The following is a 22,961-nucleotide window of genomic DNA, read 5'->3' on the forward strand; positions in this document are numbered from 1 at the left end:
AACAGAAAAGTCATCAGCTGTTATCAATCAGAGAGGCCATGCTACAAAGAACATTTCGTTGACACAGCTTTCTGTAATCACCACAATTGATTGTTGAAGTTATTAAATGTATATTTTTGACACAGCAGATTTGGTCACATTTTCAGAAGACCTATAATAAATTCATTATTGAACCAAACTTCATGAATGTTAGTATGTGTTCCACTCATTCCATCACAGAAAAATTTGAGTTGTAGAAATAACTGCAACTCAAGACTGCCATCATATACTGGACATGCTCTTTACAAGTGTAAATCACGATATCTGTTACACCTTTTCTGTACAACTACCAGAACCTTACCAACCAGAATTATGACAAAATAACTCCCAAAATGAAAGTTCTGGAACATGTCATTTATTAAGTATTACTGCTCTCTATGTTTTTTTCTTTTCTTGCCCTTCACACACAGAAAGAGGACAGGAAGATGCTGAACAATTACATTTTATCACCATAAAAGTTGATAAATTATAGTTAGTTTTGGACATTTTAAATCAAGATTCTCTTTTAAATAATGCGGGAAAAAGAAACGACCTGCTAGCAGCTAATTTTTGACAAAATGAAATCATTAGAATGGCATGTGTGAGTTTCAAAGGTAAACTGTAACCTAAACATCAGGCAATACAATACAGAGAATATTCTTCCTTAGCTTGCTGGAGTTTTCTGCATTTGCCACAGGATTCTAGCAGCAGCAGCAGAACTAACCAACCACATGGGAGCTTTATTTAAAAAATGATTAATTGAGTCAGAAGTCAACTGTGGATTTCTCTACTACTGTATTACTGAACATCAGGCCCTTGAGGAGGATGCCACATGATGACAGCTGATAACTGACAGAGGCTCTTTATTTACTGCAACAAGCTCCCTGAACCTAAGGTTTTGTTGGGTAATTAAAGGGCTAATGTAAAGACAGACTTGGGATTCTCTTGTACCTTTGTACACTAAACCCATCATGTGAAATTCACATCAGGTTGTCTCACTTACATGTCCATTTTTGGTAAAGGCAAGGGTCAGCCAATAACTGCCACCATGACATGCACTGTGTCCATGTACTGTTACCTCACAGAGATATTTAAAAGAAATACATAAACAAATGAATTTGCACGGATTAAAGACAGTACAGTGAGGCTTTAGCGGTCAGAACTGTAGAAACTTTTGGCCAATTTAATTCTATAATAATAACATGATCATTGGTGTCCGCCTAATGAATATATGAATGTGATAATATAATAAAAATAAATAAATTATGCCCAATATTCGTTCTCCTCTAGGCTCTGTCTTCAATTCCTGAGGGAAATATCTGACTCTTTCTAACTCTGTTTATCTGCTGTGCAGCTGAAAACACCAAGACTAAAATGCTCTGTGGAGCTGAGGGCAGCTGCAAAGTCTATGATGATTCTCTGTGGATTTGTCACTACAAGCAGCACCTTTGACGTGACACAATCATTTGACCCACTGTTAAATATAAAGTATTGATTAGTGCAGCTTTAACTTTTTCAGATGCTGTACAGACCTTGTGGCGCTGGCTGTGATCGCTGTCACATGCAGAGGAATGACACGGGTGCTGCCTTGGATTGGTGGTGGTGGTCGCTAATATCTAAAATGTATTATAGTATAACTCTAAAAATACATGATTTGTGTCAAAAACATTGCTGTGTGCCTGAGGCCTTGCTGATGAAATTTCCTTTGACTCCTCAAACATATTGCCCCCCATTTTGTGACAGCACATTGTTGTTGACATGCTTCGGTATTTGGGTGAACCTGTGAAGACTTTAGCTTGACAGAGAAAGTACAAAGGTGCATCAGGCTTACTGGTGGCTCATCTTGAGTAAGCCAAGGCTCACCAACGCAGATTTCCACAACCTTTTTTTAAATTTATATATGTTTCACTTGCCCATTTCTCTTTGATCTACTGCCGTCTGTTGGGATTTTATTAATAAAAAAAGATGAGCTCCGAGATTTTCTTAGCTGATGCGGAGTAGCAATACTGCAGCACAACAAACAGTCAGCACCAATTGCCTCACTGGCATTATTTGCCTTCATGTTTCAGTGTCTCTAATGTGAGGGGTGTTCTGCATGGTTTAAAGTGTTGCACCATCACATCAATGTATTCTCTCTGGATATCTAAATAAATACTTGAATTTGCAACAATGAACATTCTGAGGAGCTGTTGGTTGGGTAATATATATTTTACACCTATTCATTAATTTCAATTGTGACCAATACATCTCTCCTGTACTGACCAGTGAGAAGGTTCAATAGAGATGATTATCCAGTTCCCTTATTTCTTAGCACAATTCTAATCACAATAGAAACACTTACATGGAGGTTAGTGCATTTGCTGTCAGTCATGATATGGGATGGCGCAGAGTGTTTACATGTTGTTAGTATACAATTGTGTTTTGATACTGTTAGCTTGATATAGTAAGTAGCTTCTTGTCTTGTCTGTAATGACGCCATCATGTGAAATAAATCTCCTTCAGATGGTTCTTTATGTGGTAAACTGACTCATCTTTGTCCACAGTCCTGGAAAGAGCAGAACTCTGGTAGATGATAAAAGCACAACTAAAAAAAGTTTGTTTTTATTGCACTACAAAGTTTACTGTGACTACACCTACGATCACTGTGTGAATCAATATCCTCTCTATACAGAAACCATGGTGACAGTGCTTTCATAGGTTCATCTGTCTGCCATGATGGCCAGCACATTGCCTTCAACAGAAATGGAAATAAGCTAGTTGATGGCTCATGGCAACATCAGGTTTGATCACACCAACTGACAATGTTTTCTACTTCATCCCTCCCCTATCCCATCTTGAGAGGAGAAATGATGATAAGAAGGGCTCAGAAAGATATACTCATCAGTCATGCAGTGTGTTTTCAGAAGAGCTGCTCTGTGCAACTCTCTGTTGTTTCTTTTTATAGCTGGGCCAGCGACACACTGGACAGCAGTGTCTGCCTGCTGCCAACCACACCACAATGCACTGCTGATGAAAGGCATGGCCACAGGGCAGACCCATCAGCAGCTCCTCGCTCACAAAGTTCTCCAAACACACCACACACTCTGAACACTGCAGCATGTCACAGGGCCACACCGACCAGTCGCAGTGCTGATGGTTAGAGACACCATCAGGTGTTAGACAGCCGTCCTCCTGCTCCTTTTCAGCTGACGATGCGTTTCTGTTCCCATGATGACAGCAGAAGGATGATGCAGCAGCAGCAGGGTCCATGTTGTTGTACGCAGAGAGCTGTCTGTTGCTGTCCTGGTAGCACAATGATCTCTTGGGCTTTTTGTAGCTGTGTGGAGGTCTGCCAGGACCTGCAGCAGGGGAATCTGTCTGCTCCCTGCTCTCTGCGTCTGAATGTGCACTGTCTGTCTCTTCGTCCAGCTTTTCATCAGAATCCTCTCTCCTGTGCTGACCATCAGCTCTGAACCTCCAGGTTGGCAGGGCTTTAATGTAATCCATGCTTACCAATGGGCGAAGCCAGAGGTCAGGAAAAGCCAAACGCTCAAATAAGAAGTTGGGATCATCTTCCCAGTCTGAGTGGTCAGATGGGACCTGTTGCAGTGATGTGATTGGGTGGAGCAGATAAGAAGCGTACCAGTCCCACAGACTAGCCAGCCACTCCAGGTTGGTGGTGTTGTCCTCTTGGCTTCGGATGCCACAGCGGCGTCTCTTCTCAAAGTAGTCAACCAGCAGGCCATGGGCCAGGTAGGTGGACAAGAAGAGAGCTGGGTGTGATGAGTAGAAGGTCCAGTCAGCTCTAACCAGGCTGGCCAGTGTGGTGGTGTCAGCATAACGAAGCAGCTTCAAACTGTAACCATGCAGATTGTCCAAATAGGGCAACTGGAGGAGAGCCTGGGGAGGAGTGATCAATCAGTGATTAGTGATCAAGTATTATAGATTCAACTCTCCACTCAGTTAAAATAGTAATAGTAAGGTTAGCGTATGGGTGCATACATTTAGTGGCTACTTTATTGGGTACACCCTTCTTATAACATTTGTTTTTTCCATTAGACAGCCTGCAGTCTCTGTGACATGGATCCATCAAGATTCTGGAAACATTCCTCACACATTCTTTGTGAACATGACAACATTTAGTAGATTGAGATGTGGTGACTGTGGCTGCCATTGAAGTACAATGAAGTCATGTTCATGTTGGTGAAACCAGCTTTAGATGAAATGCCACCAGGGTCCGAAATTAATAACTGCCAAGTGCCAAATGCTGGTAGATTTTCTGTTTGATGAGTAACTCTCAGAAGTCTATCCAACAAACTGGCAAGTAAATGTTTATACTGAAATAAGAAACTATGCTGAGAATCTCAATCTTTAGTGTCATTTACAGCGTGCTGCTTCTCTTCCCCACGGTCTGTGTCAGAGTTTGACACACACACGCGCTCAATCGCGCCACTGCTCCACTGCACTCAATTGTGGAAAATAACTTTGTTCAATACAAAAAGAATTTGTTGATGAAGTCAGTTGTAACAACTGAGTGGTAAAGATGTTTTCTTACCAGAACAGGTAGCCAGGACACCAGCAATATGGAGTTGTACGTCCCAAGTGTTCTGATCAGAACTACAAACCGTTTCACTGTTGCTCCCTGTCAATAAAAAATAATACATGTTAAAAATAAAATGCTGAAAAGTAAATGCAGATCATTTCCTTAAAAACAACAGTAGCAAAATGGGCTCCAGCATTGCTCCATGTGGTGACCAGGTCGAACACAGATGTGTGTGTGCACTGTCTAATCCAATTTATGTACATGGTACCAGCCAAGCTCCCATCCACTACAACTGATCTCTGATACTGTAGTGAGTGCTGTGGACCAGTCTACAGCACACAGGAAGGCTGCTGTAGAGGGGTCTTAAGTAACATTTTTACAGCGGCTGCATGTTGCCAGTGTACAGCACGTGTGCTCCTTTGTATACATTACTTATCTGATTATCTGTTTTTTGATTATCATTTTGGAAGGGGACAAAAGAAAGCGATTGGTTTGGGGTTCCCAAAGACCAATTAGCGAGTCATCAACAAGAAGCAGCAAAAGATCAATTGTTGATTCAAATTTCAAGAGGCATGCAGAGCCCGCTGTAGGACCACACAGCCAGCTCTACTATAGCTGTCAAATAAGGAGTAAAAAATACACCATTTCCATTTTGAAATGAACTGGAGTGCAAGTATAAAGTTGCATTAAAAGGCAACACCCAAGTAAAGTTTAAGTATAACAAAATTGCACTCATGTACAGGAGTAAATGCACTTGTACAATACACAGTTCCCCACTGTGTCTTATGGAAAAGCAGGATGTGACCTGTGTGATGAAGAGATCCATCCAGGCCAGCAAGTTGATCAGGACCAAACTGAGGACAAACAGATCATTAACCTCTGGCTGGACCGAGCGCAGGAAAGTATCCATGGCAGCCAAGGACAGGAACTCCCCAGTGCTAAAGAGAGCAGAAGAGGAGAAGAGGAGAGAAGGAGAATAGAAGTTGAAGACAGGTGGAGTGGAAGAAAGGAGAGGAGAAGGAGAAAGAAGAAACAGATTAAAACAGATTCAAAAGTAAGATAGAAGATGTAAAAAATATTATGATAAGTATTAACAATAATCCACTATCATTTCCATTTTCAATCATTACCTGTTGCCATAGCGATAAATGCCCTCAGGCATCTTGAGGATGTACGCGGGGCTCTGTGTCACACCGATCTCTGATAGGCTGCTGTGGTTGTCCCAGTTACGTACGTCCACGTAGATGAACTCAATTCGGCCGGTGAACTTGATGGACAGCGAGGAGAAGAAGGCGGGTGGCTGGGACAGACGGGCGAACAGAAACATCTTCACTGGGTGGGCTAGGTCAGAGCGCCACTCCTCCACCAGTTGCTCGGACTGACTCAGTGTTTTGATTCGATGAGCTACATGTGAGGTCATCCAGCGGAAGATGTGCTCAGTTTCTATGCGACGGCCGTTGTACTCTTTTAGCATGACTTTGCCCTTTGATGCTGAAGTCTGAGGAACAGACATGATGAGAGTGGAGCGCAGCCAGCCCCGCTTGATACATGACCTGGTCGACAGAACAGAGAACCACCGTGTCAGAATTACAGACAGACTTTGCCCTGGAGCACTGCTCTGTTTACAGATAGGACGACATGTGGAACCTGACAATTACTGGACAGTCTTTCTTAGTCCCACTGGACCACCGGCATTCTGTACTACTCACACTAAAGCTGACATGTACTCTAATGTGTACTGATGAGATTCCCCGTATCAATAGTTCTGTTCCTCACAAAATTAGCTCAAATTCTTAGTTGTAACTCCTCCTCACCAGCTTTTGAGGATATTTAAAGAACATGTATGCTTTTATGTACAATCACACTACCAAATCACAAACTTTAGCGCTCTCACAGAATGTTTACTGTTTGTAGTAAATTTTCTCAATATTTATTTACACATAACTGTGACATCACATCCTTGTTAAGGGCAGAGTCAGGGGCATTCAACAAGACTAATATGAGCATACCTTAAATCAAGGCTTGTGTTGCTTATTGGCACTTCTCCTTCTATTCTGCCTAAAACCGGTTTGCACTGTTCTTTGAAGGGAGTGGCACACACCATTGTATAAGGTCTTCAGTTTCTTGGTAATTTCTCGTGTGTAAGAGCCTGTTTATAGAAAGAGCACTGACCATATGCATCTGATTGGCATCATTACATATCCAGGTAAAAGTCTGCTTTTAATATCAGATGATTAAAGCAGAACTGCAACGCCGTCACTCAGACTGTTGCTGTGTCAAACCCACAGTTTATGATGATGCAGTAGCACCACTTATCGATGAAAAGTCACCAAATGTGCAATTGCAAATGCAAATTTCACTACAACTTCATAATGCATGCAGGATTTATAGCAGTATGAGTGAAATTTGGCTGGCTGTTTTCATCCCCCACATGGAATCTGCGCCTGCAGAATTCCAGTGACACCTCTGCAGATTTTCCACAGATTTTAAACTAAGATGCTCCTTGTGAAACTGAAAAAAACTGTCAAATCTACAACCCCTTGTGCAGGTTTGTCACAGTAATGTGTTGTTTTCAATTGGCATTAAGATGAAAAAACAAAAATTAGATTTATTGCTGAGGAACTTATGCTGCGCTCAGACCAGACACCATAGAGAACATCATTGCATCGTTATTTGCCCGGCACCGAGCTCGGTGAATTTCAGCATCTGGAGCTGCGTCTGGATGACTGCAGCTTCCAGCGCTACCCGAGGCTGACCGGTGCTCAGTTCTCAGCTGCTTAGTGCCTGTCCATCTGTTTCTGGTGAGTGGCAGTTTCTTAATAGGCGTGTTAAAATCAACAAATAGTAACTGTGAGCGGCAAGTTGACGTGGACTGAATAACTCTGTTTTACCACATTGGTATGAACCCAAAACAAACAGATTTCTCTGCTTTCTGACTGCAATAAATGGATCAAAATGACGCTGAACTTACAACATCATAATGTTGCCTTGTAAAAAGTCTGAATTCATGTTTCATCAGGTCCGTCGGCCAGACGACAAGCAAACAACTTTTAAAATGCTTGTTCCCTGAATGGAGTTCAGAACGAACAGGGCTACGCTATGCTGAGACATATTTCCATTATTTAGCAGGTAGTCCGACTTCCTCGCTCACTTCCGTCCTCCATGATAGCTCCTTATTTGCTCTCTCTCGGTACGAGTAGATATGTTATCGTACAGCTCTTGGTGTCCACACGGCCACGATTATTGATTATTATCCTCTCCTCCATCAGGACATCAGCGACGTTAACGTCATGACATCAGTGTGAATGTCAACACCGATAGGCTTTCGTGACACAGTGTCACGTGAAAATCTTGCTTGAGTTCAATACTTTTAACTCCCACGACGCAAATCTGTCATCCTTTCACTGACTCTGTATGTAATCTAGACGCTTCGTGTTTGGTCTGAACACACCATGGTGGGGGGCATTTGTCAACATGGATAACTGCGAGGGCTAGGGCGAAAGAATTCTCTAATGACTTTCACGCAGACGTCCATAGAAGTGTTGATGCTAAATTCAAAGGCTCTACTAAAATCTAGTAAATATTTATTTCAGCCTGCTTGAGGTAATTTTAGGTTGTTTATATAAAAGTATTATATATGCTTACTCTTGCTCAAAAACAATCGAATCGAAATGAACATGTCCTACACATTACAAGTAAAAATAATATTCATGGTTTGACATTTGTGTAAAACATAACCAATACATCCCTATCATTGATTGACGTGTGCAGAAACCCAGGAGATGCTATCCCAAACAGACGGCGATTTAGTGACGACAACATGATGGCCTTCAGGTCGGCAAAAAGGAATAGATCTATGGACACACTTTATTTATAATTTGGCAAAAAGGAAATCACGATGCAATAAAACAGACTGAGGGACAGCCTGTAGCTACAGCTTAAGTGAAAATACAAACAACCTGAAGAGACAGCACAAGGCGTTCCACCCTGCTATCAATGCCTCGATGAGTTAGCCACCTTAAGGTCAATGTAATAATTTTCTGTTGCGAGTGTAAGGAGGCAGGAGGAGACTGTCAGAGCGGTGTAAAGACGAAGAGTTTGGGGTGTGACATGCATGTGTCACATGTTTACTTATGTGCACGTGCACATGTGTGTGTCACGGGATCTCTGTGCACACTGAGGTGATTATAGAGGAATATGAGTACTACTTGTTTTGTAACATATACATATACATGTATTCATATATACATAAACATTATATCACACAGCAACTTTTCCCTAAAATTCTGCTGATTCTATGGTGTTGACATTTCAAACCTGGTGCCTGCAGAACGCCACAGGAGCATGAAATGACGCGCTTCAACTGAGGAACGTCAATTAATGCGTTTAGTGCGTGTGGGTCTTAAGACGAAGACTAACTCTAAAATAGGTGCCCAAGTGAACACAGCTTCTAGCGCAAATACTTTTTTGGCTATCTATCATCAAAACCCAAACAGAAGTACAGAAGAATGAAAAACAGAACAAAAGAAATCTCATATCCTGATTTGGACAACTTTACCAAAACGTTATGTGAAAACAGCATTATTTGTTGTATCAGTGAGCCCTGATATGATTCAGAAATCTCAGTGCTTTTGAGGGAGAACCTGTTTATCACCTGTAGTCATCAGAGCAATTGAAGGTTCCAGTTCTGATCCCAAACTGAGACACTTTCTGCACCATCTTCCCCCAGTTTGACTGACTGAGCAGAGCCTCCCGGTCCTGGGCAATGACCTGCAGATACACACAGGGACATGACAGGATCAGACAGGTATTACCAAACAATTCTGTTGAGGGACATGAGGCCCCTTCTGACAGAGGAAGAAAAAGTCTTAACCTCTCCTTCTTCTTAGTATTTTATACACGTCTCATTTAACGACAAAAAGTGATTCAACAACATCACAAATAATCTATTTTGTAATGAGATCATGTCAGCTTGATATATCCCTTTCAGAGAAGAAATTACAAACAGGCTTATTTATTTGGCATGTGTTTATGCTCCTTGGTACCCTGTAGTTTAGTTTTAAAATCTGAATCACAAGAGTAATTCAAACAGTAATCAGCAAATATTTGATATGTCAGCCTTGCAAAACCCAAACAAAGCCAGCTCCTGTAGACGCTCACATAAGCTCATCAAGTTCCAGAGAGATGAAATAAACAGTAAAGTGACTCCTGAAGAAAATCAAAGATTTAGAAAACTAAAGAATCCCTAGTTTGGCATAACTGTAAACTTGTTACCAAAGAATTCTGCATGTCTCAGTTATGACTTCTGCCTAGCCTTATCTAGGGTGTATTTTCATGACTACCTTTGACACGATCACCTGGTAATTACTGTGATGCAATGGAATGTTATTTGTATCTGTTGACACTATCCAGATAATGACATCTATTCATGGGCCTTTGCATTTACACCTATGATACAAGTATACATATCTGGTGTAAATGCAAAGCAGAATATAATTTAACTGCCAGAACCCTCTGTTTACCAGCTTCATTGCCAGACCCTTTAAATGATCGAAGCCTGAAGTTTCTCATAGAATTAGATCCAAATCAGGCTGTTTTTTTATTCAGTGAAGCAGAACATAACAAGTGGGAGACATTAAAAGGAACAACACTACGTCAGAAAACAGACATTAAGTGCAAACAATGGCAAAAGCATAACAAAACAAAACAACAAACAAAGACATAAAGTGGCATACTGGCACACTGTATGTTGTGGAAGTTGTAGGGCAGACTGTGCGTGTGTGTTGGAGCGCAAAAAGGCGGTGTGGTTTGGTAATGACTGTAAGGTAAATAGGAGGGAGAAACAGAAAAAAATAATAGATTGAATTCATTAGAGTAAATTTAAGAAAATCCAATAAAAAAGTGAAATTGGTAAGGAAACAAAAGGTCCGTGTATCATCCGTTCATTCAGTTTTGCAATTCGATCTGGCAAACAGAAAATGAAAAAACAAGTGAAAATTTTGTTTATTTGTTTTTTCTGTATCCACCAAAGACTGGAAAAAAGCTTTCCCATCTTCCGCTTGAAACAGAAAATCTAATAAATCAGGAAACAAAAACAAAATAACAAATAAAATTTACGTTGTTTATGTATTGACTCTAAGCAGAGCCGACGTCATAACCTTCGCAAGTGGCCTACACTGTATTGAGCATTTATACATGTGTGCTGGTGTGTCTGTGTTGTGGCAGTGGTGAGTGGATCGCCAGCTGTACTTTCCCCTTTAAACACACCGACTCCTTCAGCTCACAGCTGTGTCGTGTCTTTGGGCTGGAGAGAGCAGACAGGCAAAGTGTCTGTGGGGATGGTCGCCTCTCCATACAAACCTGGCTTGAACAACTTGGTTTGCCACCAGGCTGCACGTTGAGGGGCAGCATACCCTTCAGACATTCAGCCTGTCTACTCTCTCTTATCCAGAGACAACCTGGCAGTGAAGAGAGGCTCTGGAGGAGGAGTACAATCCAAGAAGAGCAGCAGCCGGCCAGTCAGGAGGGACTGCAACAGTAGATGAGTGTAGTGTGTTAACTGGGGAAACTGCTGCTAAACGCCAGAGGAGAAGCCGGAAAATGTGATGCTTGAGTTACATGGAGCCATTTCAAAGCAGTTACAGGTCCCAAGATCAACTGTACAGACTGTTTGAAAGTATAAAGTGCACAGTTGTGTCACCATGATCAGAAAGAAAACACAAACTATCACCTGCTACTGAGAGAAAACTGGTCAGGATGGTCACGAGTCAACCAAAAACCACCAAAAAGCAAGTCTGCAATGAATCAGAAGCTGCTGGAAGACAGCTGTCAGTGTCCACAGTCAAGTGTGTTGTATCAATATGAGCTGAGAGGCTGCCATGCATGAAAGAAGCCCTTGCTCCTGACGCTGCACCTTAAAGCTCGACTGAAGTTTGCTGCTGATCACATGGACAAAGAAAAAACCTTGTGGTTAAAAATTCAACCAGAGGACTACCAGAGGCTTGTGGATGGCTATCAAAAGCCCCTAATTGATGTGAAAATGGCCAAGAGACATTTAACCGAATATTAGAATTACTGTATGTATATTTTTGGTCCAGCAGATTTGGTCACATTTTCAGGACACCTATAATAAATCAATTATTGAACCACACTTCTTCTTCCTTCGTCTTCTTCCTGAGAAAATCTAGATCTAATTTCATATCTTATAACTTTAAATCTGTATTTAATTGTTTTAATATCTGCATGTTTAAAAAGTTTAAATAGATTTCATTTTGATAGTAATTTTAAAAAAAATAAAGCAATCCTGAAGAAATATTTCGTGAGGTTTAACATTTTAAGATGGCTTGATGTATGGTAGAGTCGATGTAGAGTCATTGTAAAATTTATGTAAGCCTGTTTTTAGAATGATATGCTCTCACACAATATAATCTAGTCCCTGTCTTAAAAGACAGCAGGCAAAGTGCAGTAACTGCAGTTTGCCTTGGTTTTTGGCTGTATTTTGTAGTGTACTGTGTACTGTGTTGTACTGTGCTTTGACTTTATGGGGCAGTATCGCATTCAGATTGTGATGTGTTTGTACATTTAAACCTACATAAAGAGGTATTCCTGTGATTTAGTATTACACTTCCTTAAATCTTGGGGATTTGCGCAAGAAAGATTTTCTTTTAAAAAAAGAATGGTCAAAATCAAGACAGCATAGTGAAATATTTAGACTAAAATGGGTCATCTTTTAATGAACAAGTTGAATGATGAGAAATTAAGATTGTCTGATTAGAGTTGAGGGAATTTTACTGTTATTGTCAAACCCCTTCACCCCAACAGTACTGTTTTAATGCACCTGAGTGCAATGAGTGCTTTTACCTGAACCAGCCAGATCCCATCTTTAGTGTCCTCTACCAATTCATAGAAATGCATCTCGCCACTGAAGTGTGTGGTGCTGGCATCTCCTGCCTCTGTCTGCTCCTTCTCTTTCTTGATGGCTGAGTAGAGTTCCCCCTGTGTCAATTCTCCTGCGGAGGAATAAAAAAAAAGTGCCATCATTGGGTTATTGCAGAAAAGTAGTGAAATTAGAATTAAAGTCATCAAAAGATGGATGTAAAATGAATTGGCCATTTCTCTCACATACTGGACACATTTATTAATGTTGAATATTTTCCATAGTGGCAAGTACAATTAAGTCCCTAAAGTACCACAGGTAAGGGTGAAAACCAATGAGGCTGTTCACATTTGGTGTAAACATGCATCCTGAGTGAAACTGATCATAAGTAGACAGCTTTAAGCACAGGCGTGAACAACCCGAAGACACATTATGTACACATTTGACATCCAATCACATTAAAGGACTGCCTACTCAGCTGACGTCCTCTGCAACAACAAGGAAAAGCCACAACAACAGGCAGAATGGAATACACACTGTTTTGATACGATTACTGTAATGCAAACGAGCTGTTTGGGCTCTCCTAGCCTGCCAATGTTTGCCCCAAACACACTGTTTCAACTATGCATTGAACTAGTCAACTTCTTACAAATACAGTCAACAGTAACCAATATAGGCTACTTCTTTGACACCTGTGGAGAATACACCAGACAGCCCCAGTTGCTGCATTTTGTGAATTGCTGAGTTGTGGAAAAACTTTATAAACTCTGTGAAATGCTGTCTACAACACATTCTTAACTATTTGGGTCTTCTTATTAATTTGGAAAACATTATAGCCCTAAATGAAAATATTTCTTTCTTTGTTTTAACGACATCATATCTGTTTGCTCCAGTGATGTTTATTTGCATATAGTCCCGCCTGATCAGGTCGTCAGTGTTGGTAGATGAGTCATGTTTTCCCTTTGTGCCGTGTTCGTCTGAGAGGGTTCTTATTTTCAGATGGACCGCAACAGTGGAGCCAGCTCTACAAACGTTTGTGTGTGTGTGTGTGTGTGTGTGTGTGTGTGTGTGTGTGTGTGTGTGTGTGCTCCTGAGGGAGTGGCATACCGTTACAGTAAAATCATTTCAGGTATAACCATTAGCCTACATATACAGAGTCATTTCAGACTATCCACAGGTAGATCATAAGAATGACGTCTATGCTAATCATATCTATTCTGCTATAAAAAGGCTGATGCCATGATGATAGCAGCTGAGTCAAAGTATTTATGGTGACTATGGTAAATAATATGCCATAGTTTAATATGATGTAACGTGTGATCGTGCTCTACTAACACAACAAATCTGTCCCCCAAAAAGTATTATTTGGTTGGCTCTTAATTTCTGCTGTTGATTAATGAGGCCAGAGACGGTGGCAAGGCTAACAGTAGCCATGTTAGCTAATGCTAGCTCTCATATTAACTTTGAGTACATAATCAGCAAAGACATATCCATGAAATTACTTTACTGTCACGTCAAAATCATCACACGTATCATTGCTGTCCAAGTGCACATATCCCAACAACATAATTGACGAAGAAACTCATACATTCCTTTATCTACAGTGCTATGTTGCACTAATATTGTTAATTAAGACCGAAAAAATATACATTACATCGTATATTACATTTCCTTAGCAGGAAAGGGGGTGATACTGTTGGGTGGCCTACCAGTTTCAAGTTGTGGGTGGAACACAAGCGGCATACCACTCCAAGGAGCCCTACCAATTTTGATCATTTGGCTTTGTTTTGGAGGGTGTCTCTAGTAACAGACATCTTACAAACCTACCTTATTACTGGGAGATTTAAATTGTGTTCTGAACCCCAATGTGGATAGCCCCTCCAAGAAACAGGTCTCACACTCTCAACACATACATCAATTATTCCAATTTATCCATGTGTTGAGCTTTTACACAATTATTTTCACTTTCATTTACATGTTTACAGCCGCACAACTTTCTGGTGGACTCTAAATTACTGCCTCACACTTCTAATCCTACATATTGTGATATATTGATCTTCATTTATAGCCCCCTCATTTAACACTCAATTTATGTGGCGTGCACTCCTCCCACCCATTGCGGAGAAAGGACCCTCAACGTATTAATGACCCCAAATGTACGGAATATCTGCACATTTAGCAAAACCTGCGACACTGCTGATGAGGACCAGGACCACTGCAGGACCACATAACCTCAAAGCGTGACAGAACAATATCAAAACTACACAGACTCCAAATTGGGTTGCAACAAAGTAAGAACTAGTGGAAAATAAAAAAATCTTTGGTTGGGTAAAATAAAAGATTTACAGTTATTAATTTGATTGCTGTAAACATTCTGCAACAAAAAAAAATAATTAATACATGGTGCCAAGTTTCCTAAGGAATTCTAAGATTTTGAGAATACTCAAGTTTCAACCCAATCCAGTGAAAAATAAGCTATCGGTGAGATTTAGAATACACATACAAAAAATCAGAAAAATGCTGACATTTAGCTCTGAGGGCCAAACAGAAATAAATAACTAAAAAAGTATGTGGAGTTCAGCCATAGGATTTTACAAGATCCCACGAATCTAAGAAAATACATAACACAAACTGGAGGGCATAGGTGAGTTGGTAGAATGACCCAATAGTAGTTTCATGATGTAACTCCAGTTCTATGTAAATGTTTTGCTGTGTTAATAATAATATGGCCAGAACACCCTTATTCTCTCTTTTTTTTTTTTTTTTAGGGCAAAGCGACCAGCGACCTTCCAATAACAAGATGCTGGCTCTACACCCTGAACCACAGCCGCTCTCATTTGCAATCGGTCAGACTTATTGGACACATGGAGATATCGTGACCCACTATTGTCAGTGGCTTTAGCAACTGAGCCTCGTCAGCCATCTGATCAGCCAACCGTTGCATGTGCAACTCTCAACAGAGATGAAGAAGAAGTAAAATATCTAATGATTAAGACTTTTTAAAACAAGTTTAACGTTTTGTGGTTGTAGCCTGATGAAATATATGTTCTGCTGTTTTCTACTGTTGCCTGTTTTTCTAGCGCATTTGTGATGATGAACGTGACATACAAGACAAGCAAACAAACAAAAAAAAGAAAGAAAGTCGGAGGAGTCAAACGCCTTTTTGTTGTGGGTTTACCCATGTGAAAAAAAGCTGCATAAAGACAGTAATTTTGGTGTAGAAGTGGTAATACAGGGAGCGAAAGAGACTAGGGGTGGGATATGGATAAAATCTTTTAACAATGTGATAGAATTTAAAATTATAATAGTAGTATACATATATCAATTATACAAAATATTCAGGAAATGCAACTGAGAAACAATTTATAGATACTGGGTGGTCTTATATCTGAGGTACATATACTACCGATCATAAATCTTGATCAGAGCATTAGTTGGATCAAAAACAAAAAATTGACCTAAATCACATTCTGTGCATGATCCCCTTCTTATTTACTGTCTTCTGTTTTAAAGGGGCACTATGCTGTTTTGGAGAAGAAATTCACACTCATAACAACACACATAACACAAACTCAGAACCCAGCAAACAATTGAATGTTCGTGAAGGTTGTCTTAATGGTAGGGGAATGTTCCCTGGACCCCCACAGCAAACGTCCACTGACTGTTATTCTGGAAAGTTCTCAACGTTTGTCGAACGTTCCCTGCAACAATTTAACGCTCAGGGAAGGTTCTGCGGAGGTTGTCTGATGGGTGGCGGAGTGTTCCCGGACTGTTATTTTTGGAACGTTTTCTTAATGTTCTGCAAACATTTTGTTGCATTTCCTCAATATTGTCCCATTTTCCTCTGTTTCAGCGATCACACTTACAGTCAATACCCCTAGCACTGCTACTGCTACTGCTATTACTGTTACATTATTTTTCAGGCCCGTTACCAATAATAAGAGCAACGACACAGACTAAAACTAAGCCGACCAAATAAATAAATAATGGTAACAGAGAGTTATCTAAATTTATTGAAATTATGTGATATAGTAATTATAAAATAACAATATAATCTAACATTGTGATTCACAACAATCAAACAAAAGCAGATCTCAATGAACACAGTTTGTTGCCTTGAAGAGTTGAAATGCAATTTAATTTCAAAGTTAATGAAAAAACCTACTTTTAGTTGGGCTACAAGATGCCATGTCATTTTTGAAAGACATACAAACATTAATTATTAAAAAAATATATTAGACCATATTTCATTAAAAACAAACAAACTGAACTTTCATTTTTGTTTTGTATCGTATTCCCATTAAAGTCATGGCAGGATGTGTAACTGCACAGCTAATTTGCATCTTTATATCCTAATATGAACTGTTTCTTCCTGGATGATAGATCTGTTTTTGCTCTTGTATCAGTTTCCATCAGTTACCATAACTGTCTATGAAGGAGGTTATACCCAATTACCAAAATACTGCTTTTTCCACAACCATCAGATGCATTATTTTTCCATCTCTCAGTGGGCCCTTCTCACGGACTGAAGGAAAAGCTGAAGTAGTCCAAGTTGGCCCAAAGATGGCTTCCACACCAAAATAGTGATGTCACAATTACCCACAACCAGCCTGTGGTGTTCACAGTTCAACAGTTAATATTAGTTCTTATATTAACAACAAATAACACATTTCCCAAAAAAGTGTCATGGCCAATCAGCACCATCTGTAACAAAAGACAGAAAAAGACATGATGGTTAGTTAGTTCAGTCGCTCTACTCATTGTCAGGTCTTTATCTGTACACAACAGTCATACTGCACTAGTGACTGTGTGCTTTAAATGTATTAGACAAGCTAAATATAATGGTTTATGCATTGTACAATATAGCTTAATTCATAAACCTTCAGAACAGAATAAAACTTTGCAGAAGACCACATTGCATATTGGTGTATGAACATTTCTATATTTATATTTACCTTTGCACATAGTAAAATGGCTTCTACATAGGAAGGGGACACAGATTTTGAAAAGAACACTTACTCTGTAAAAACAAAAAAGGAGATTAACTATAAGGAATTGTATTAAGGGAGAAAACTTCAGATCGGTGCATCCCAATCAACACATGTTAACTTGGGCACAGTTTCTCATGTAGAATATTGGCATTGTGTAAAATACAGACCTCACATACAGAGCCGAGCTGTTATAAGCAACTCTGTGTCCATAGGTCAGCTATAAGTTCATGTTCAGCATTCAATATTTTAAAAAAAAAGTTTTTGTTTAGTTACATGATTATTTTATTTGTTCAAGGTATCATAAAGTGCACATACCACAGATGTCTTAAAACTCACTTCAGGCATTTTTAACTATTCCACTTTCACGGTAAATAAAACTGTCAGATGGAAACACATAATTTCAAGGCACATGCACTAAGTGTAAGTGCAGTGCTGCTGTTGAGTGACAGAATTACTGCTGCTGAACATTTAGGCATTATAAGCCACAGTAACTGAAAGACAGTGGAAACACTGATAGACTGTATGTTATGGAAACTGTATGTACTTCTGTATAATGTGTGTGTGTGCGTCTACTTGGAGGAGATGTGCTGTCCTTCACAGGTAATACCTTAGCGATGTTGTGAGGTGTTGTTCAAAACACTTCCCACTTTCCAGTAACCTTGTCCTAATTTTAATATGCAGGTAAAATAAATAGAACTATTAAAATATATTCTGATTGAAACTCTGACACTTGTTAATGCCGGCACTTGTCAACAGGACTCATTAGACTATCTGGTGCAAGCTCTTGTAGTTTGTAATCTCTTTGACCGTCCTTGTAAAATGCTGGAGTGACTACACATTGTGTGCCGAGACAGACAGACTGATGAACTGACACAGAGACGGTCTGTCTAACATTGTGAGCACATATGGAAGCAATGGTGCCAAAAATGAAACAAAGAAAAAAGGTTAGGTTTAAGGTTCAACCTGGTCAAAATGACAAGTACTTTACTACCATTAAATTAGGGTAAGAACGGTGCTGTTTAGATTTGGAGGTTAAGTGCAGTGGCCACTCTACTAATAAACTAAGTATATAACTTCAGTCTTCTGCCTGCCAAGAAAGCTTTCTGATGGTCACGTGCAGTGTATGTTTTGAGGTAACAGACATTTACCTTTAGCTGACATTAGGTTTGGTGTCTGAAGTGGTGTCTTGGTATGTGCTGACGAGACGTGAACTGGAGCTTTCTCAGGGCCTCTGAAAAATACAAACGTTTAACCTATTAGCTGCAGGATGACTTGTTTAAATAACAACACCAACACCTTCTTAACTAACCTCTGTAATTCTGATACAGTTACCCAGTGATGCAAATACAACTTTAACTATTGTAAAATCAATACCAATTGATGGTGTTTAATTTGTGTAGCTGCTAGCTAATCCCCACAACATGTCAACACACTACAGTAACGTTAAATTAAAAACAAGTTAGCTAATATTGCTTGGAGTTATTGTTTAAAAACCCAAGACGTAACACCAGCTTAATTGTTGGTGATATTAGACACACATCGAACATTTCAAGCTTAAAAATACGACAGACATGAACGTTAACTTACGTTGAAGTTAACCTACGTTGAAGTTAACCTACGTCGAAGTTAACCTAGTTAACACTAGCTTAGCTACTGCTTGACGATTAGCTATCAATAACAAACACTGACTAGCTCTTTTGTGACGAACTACAGAAAAAAATACATCACTTAAAACCATAATGTTAATAATGCTAAACATTCCTTAAAGAAAATGTGTTTCGAGGGTACGACAATTTAAGTATTTACCTATCGATTGATTGAATCCAGCCACATCAACGGACAGACCAGTGTTCATTGAACTGGAAGCAGTACTGAACCGTTTTCCACAGCCGTCGATAGCTCACTCAACTCTTGCGAGCGTCTGAGAATCTCGCTTGTGCAATGAATGTGCAATTCATGAATTGGATTAATTTACAAGTTAATGACCTTTTTAAAAGGTGTATAATGGTAAGTTTTTGAGTTTATTGCAAATCAAATGGTCATAGAAAAAGAGAGAGAGGGTTAGAGATGGATAATAACTATTTTATAACTATAACAATAAGACTTCACTATACGGACTGAAATAAAATTTCAAATTTAACCCCTAACCCACACATTTCAGCTTTACAAAAATAACCATCAAAGAACCTTTAGAGAGCATTCCCTAAAAAGGTGCTGTAAAGGTTTTTCAGCAATTACCTTTAGACAACCCTCGTTCCCTAAAAGGTTCTCTGACAGTTAAACAAAAAAAAACCTTAGAAAAACCTCAGACAATGTTGACTAAAGGTTCTCTGAAGGTTACACAAAAATATCCTTAGGGAATGTTCTCTAAATGTTGCACAAAGGTTGCACAAATTAACCTTCTGAGAACCCCCAGGGAACATCCCCTAAAGGTTCTCTGAAGGTTACACAAAAATAACTTTTAGAGAACCCTCAGGGAATGTTCTCTAAAGGTTATCTTAAGGTTGTACAAAATAACCTCACAGAACCTTCAGGGAACACTCCCTAAAGGTTCTCTGAAGATTACACAAAAAATAACCTCACAGAACCTTTAGGGAACATCCCCTGAGGGTTTTTCTAAAGCTTTTTGTAAAATTAACCTTTAAGGAACATTCCTAGAACATTCTTAAAAGGATAAAAATAACTTTTAGGGAACATTACCTGAGGGTTATCTGTTTGCTGGGAAATATATCTTTTTCCATAAGTGAATAAACAAGCTGTTCTCAGAGGAAAATAAGGTCCCCAGAACAGTTTGAAGCTAGAAAGGTGGCAGGGTCCGCCACATATATACACAAAGTAAAACAGTATATATTGTGTTGTCCTTTAAAGGTCAGTTTGTTTATTTAGTCATGAAAACAAAGAGAGATTGTTTATTTAGTTTGTTTAGGCAAGAAAAAAAATCAGTCAATGAAGATCTTTCTCTTCTGACTAAAGTTTCTTCCCCTCAACTACTTGGGGCACCTTGAAAGCGTCCCTCCAGTCAGTCAGTTTATTCATGGTCAAACTGTAACCTGTACTGTACATTTACTGCCACTGGACAACTTCTCTGCTGAACGTTCTGCTCTGCTCCAGTCACCATCACCGGTCTGCTCTGAACCATGGATGTTTAATTTTATCTTGACAGCGATGGAGACGGAGCCCCATGAAAGCTGCTCAGTTGCGCATGAAGCCAAAATGGTTGAATAAAAATACCCAGATCGTCCGTGGTGGCCCATAGACTATGCAAGACTTCTACCGGCCAAGCTGGCGAACTTCCGGTTCAGCACCTGACTAAATGGAATCGGGAATAAAATAATTTAATCATGCAGCTCTTCGAGGGAAAAGGTGCTTTTGGGCCCCAGTGCATCACGTGGTGATGGCCACAACAAAAACTGGCTTCAAAGCCTGGCGCTCGTCCTGGGGGTCTGCTCTGTCACAGTAGTTATCTCTTCTTCTCTTGCTCAACCACTCACACACTACCTACTACCCTGTTTCTTAAAAGGAGCCACGCTGCTGTTATAGCAACCGATACCAATAGGAGGATGACATATGATTCACAGATTTTACAGGTAGGCTGTCTGCAGGGCTGCCCTGTTGGCTCTACTCAACAAGCCCTGCAGCTGTGATAGCCGGTCGTGGTGGTGTGTTTACCAGGGCAACTATGGCTCACAATCTGCTGCATCAGTTCTGCCGCTGGCGAGAGAAAAACACCAGCACAACCCATTAACACCAGACAGCCACTGAACATGATAGGGAGGGGGGCCAAAGAGGTTGGTTTTTTTACCTGCAAAACTAGTAGAGCAGGTCTTGTAAGAACATTAATGGGATCCATAATAATGGATAATATGAATAATAATAATATGAATACAATATATATGAATACTATATATATACACACATATATATATATACACATATATATATGTATATATATATATATATGTATATATATATATATATGTATGTATATATATATATATATATATATATATATATACACACACACACACATATATACGTGTGTGTGTGTATATATATGTTTGTATATATATACATACATACACACACACACACTATATATATATATATAAAATGTGATAAATAATATAAATAATAGCATGAGCAACTACCAACTAGCAACTATAACTATAATAATAACCAAAATCATAAACAGATTATTCATCAACATTCAGGGAATGAAATTAGCCTACATGTTATTTTGAGGGGTGGATAATGGTTAGGGGGGTGCTGGCCCGAAAAAGGTTGAGAACCACTGCTTTAGAGACTTAACTATGACTCATCATTATGTGGTGATGAGTAAACTTGTTTAAATCTGAACTTTACAACGGGCCACACGCAAACGCAGAGAATAAAACATATTGCTGACCACAAAGACACCCCTGGCCCGACCTTTACCTGATTTCTCAACGAGCTCGCTGACATCCTTCTTCTCGGCCAGTCCAGAGTATCCCAGCCCTCGACACTCCAGGATGGTCTTCAACTTCTTATAACTGAGAGTAACCGGATCCACAAGCTGAGTAGCGAACATACCAGTCTCATACCAAACTACCGCCTCAAAAATCCTCGCTAGCGCAAACAACATTATGAAATACAAGAGCAAGAAGAACAGTTTCAACCACATCTTGTAGCCGGACGAGAGCGCTGCTGGCACAAGACAATTTCGGTCAGTGGCAGTCCGTGACAACTGCACAGGCTACAAGTTTTCAATCACTTTCTACCCATTCACCACAGATATTAGCTCACATAAGATATATGTAAAGTCGTCAGACCTTCATGGTTGAATGACGTATGCCTGGGAAGTTATTCCCTGGCCGTTTACTTCTTTAACCAGCAGTTTATATTCATGAATTCTGCTAACTAATTAGCTTAGCATTGCAGGTAGGCCTTGGTGATGTATCAACCAAAACAAAGATGTGTCGTCAGCTCAGGTGTCGGCAGCGCTGCTGCAGTTTGACGCTGGATGTCAGCGGCGGGTGGGCCGGACTGCTGTGATCCAGATGTTCCCAACGTTACAAAACGACGACAATTACAGATACTTCTGCTCCGATCAGCTGGTGTACACAGTGGAGCCGACGTCACATCCGGCACCACCTTGCACAAGTAAACAAGCTACAAAATAAAAGTCTAGTAAAGTAAAAGTATAATAAATTGTCAAAATACGCTTGTATGTGTGGTTAATACGCCTGATAGGAAATAGCTCTGTCATTTAACTTTAATCCTATAATTGACACAGTGAAAAAATAAAATGTAATATGTAGTTAGGAGCGATTTTCCCTCATGATTCTTGAAAGAAAGGATAAGACACTGCCTCCCTGTTGTTGTTCCTCATCATTTGATCTGGCTGCGTTTGGGCTGCCGTGTCACGTGAGCTCTGACTGAGCTGAAAGTGGGGGTGCATCAGGTCAGAGGAGAGAGAGCAGCAGGCCTGACTGACAGAGGTCAGGAGGCAGCTCACAGCTCTCTATTTTTACATTTCAAGGTCCGAGCCTTCAGGTGAGCACTTTAGAAAAGGGAG

At 39.9% G+C, this 22,961-nt stretch overlaps 1 protein-coding gene across 1 annotated transcript; it reads right to left on the reverse strand.

Annotated features, from left to right (window-relative positions):
- Nucleotides 1–372: 372 nt before the first annotated feature.
- Nucleotides 373–22,510, reverse strand: rnf103 (ring finger protein 103). The gene is made up of 7 exons (XM_073486781.1): nucleotides 21,842–22,510; nucleotides 12,401–12,549; nucleotides 9,195–9,310; nucleotides 5,671–6,093; nucleotides 5,346–5,478; nucleotides 4,553–4,639; nucleotides 373–3,897 (listed from the first exon to the last, which is right to left on the reverse strand). Exons 1-7 carry the CDS (start codon nucleotides 22,065–22,067, stop codon nucleotides 2,899–2,901), a joined length of 2,133 nt encoding a protein of 710 aa, XP_073342882.1. The 5' UTR covers nucleotides 22,068–22,510; the 3' UTR covers nucleotides 373–2,898.
- Between the last annotated feature and the right edge of the window lie 451 nt (nucleotides 22,511–22,961).

The sequence above is a fragment of the Pagrus major genome, chromosome 18, assembly GCF_040436345.1.
Source record: "Pagrus major chromosome 18, Pma_NU_1.0".
NCBI lineage: Eukaryota > Metazoa > Chordata > Actinopteri > Spariformes > Sparidae > Pagrus > Pagrus major.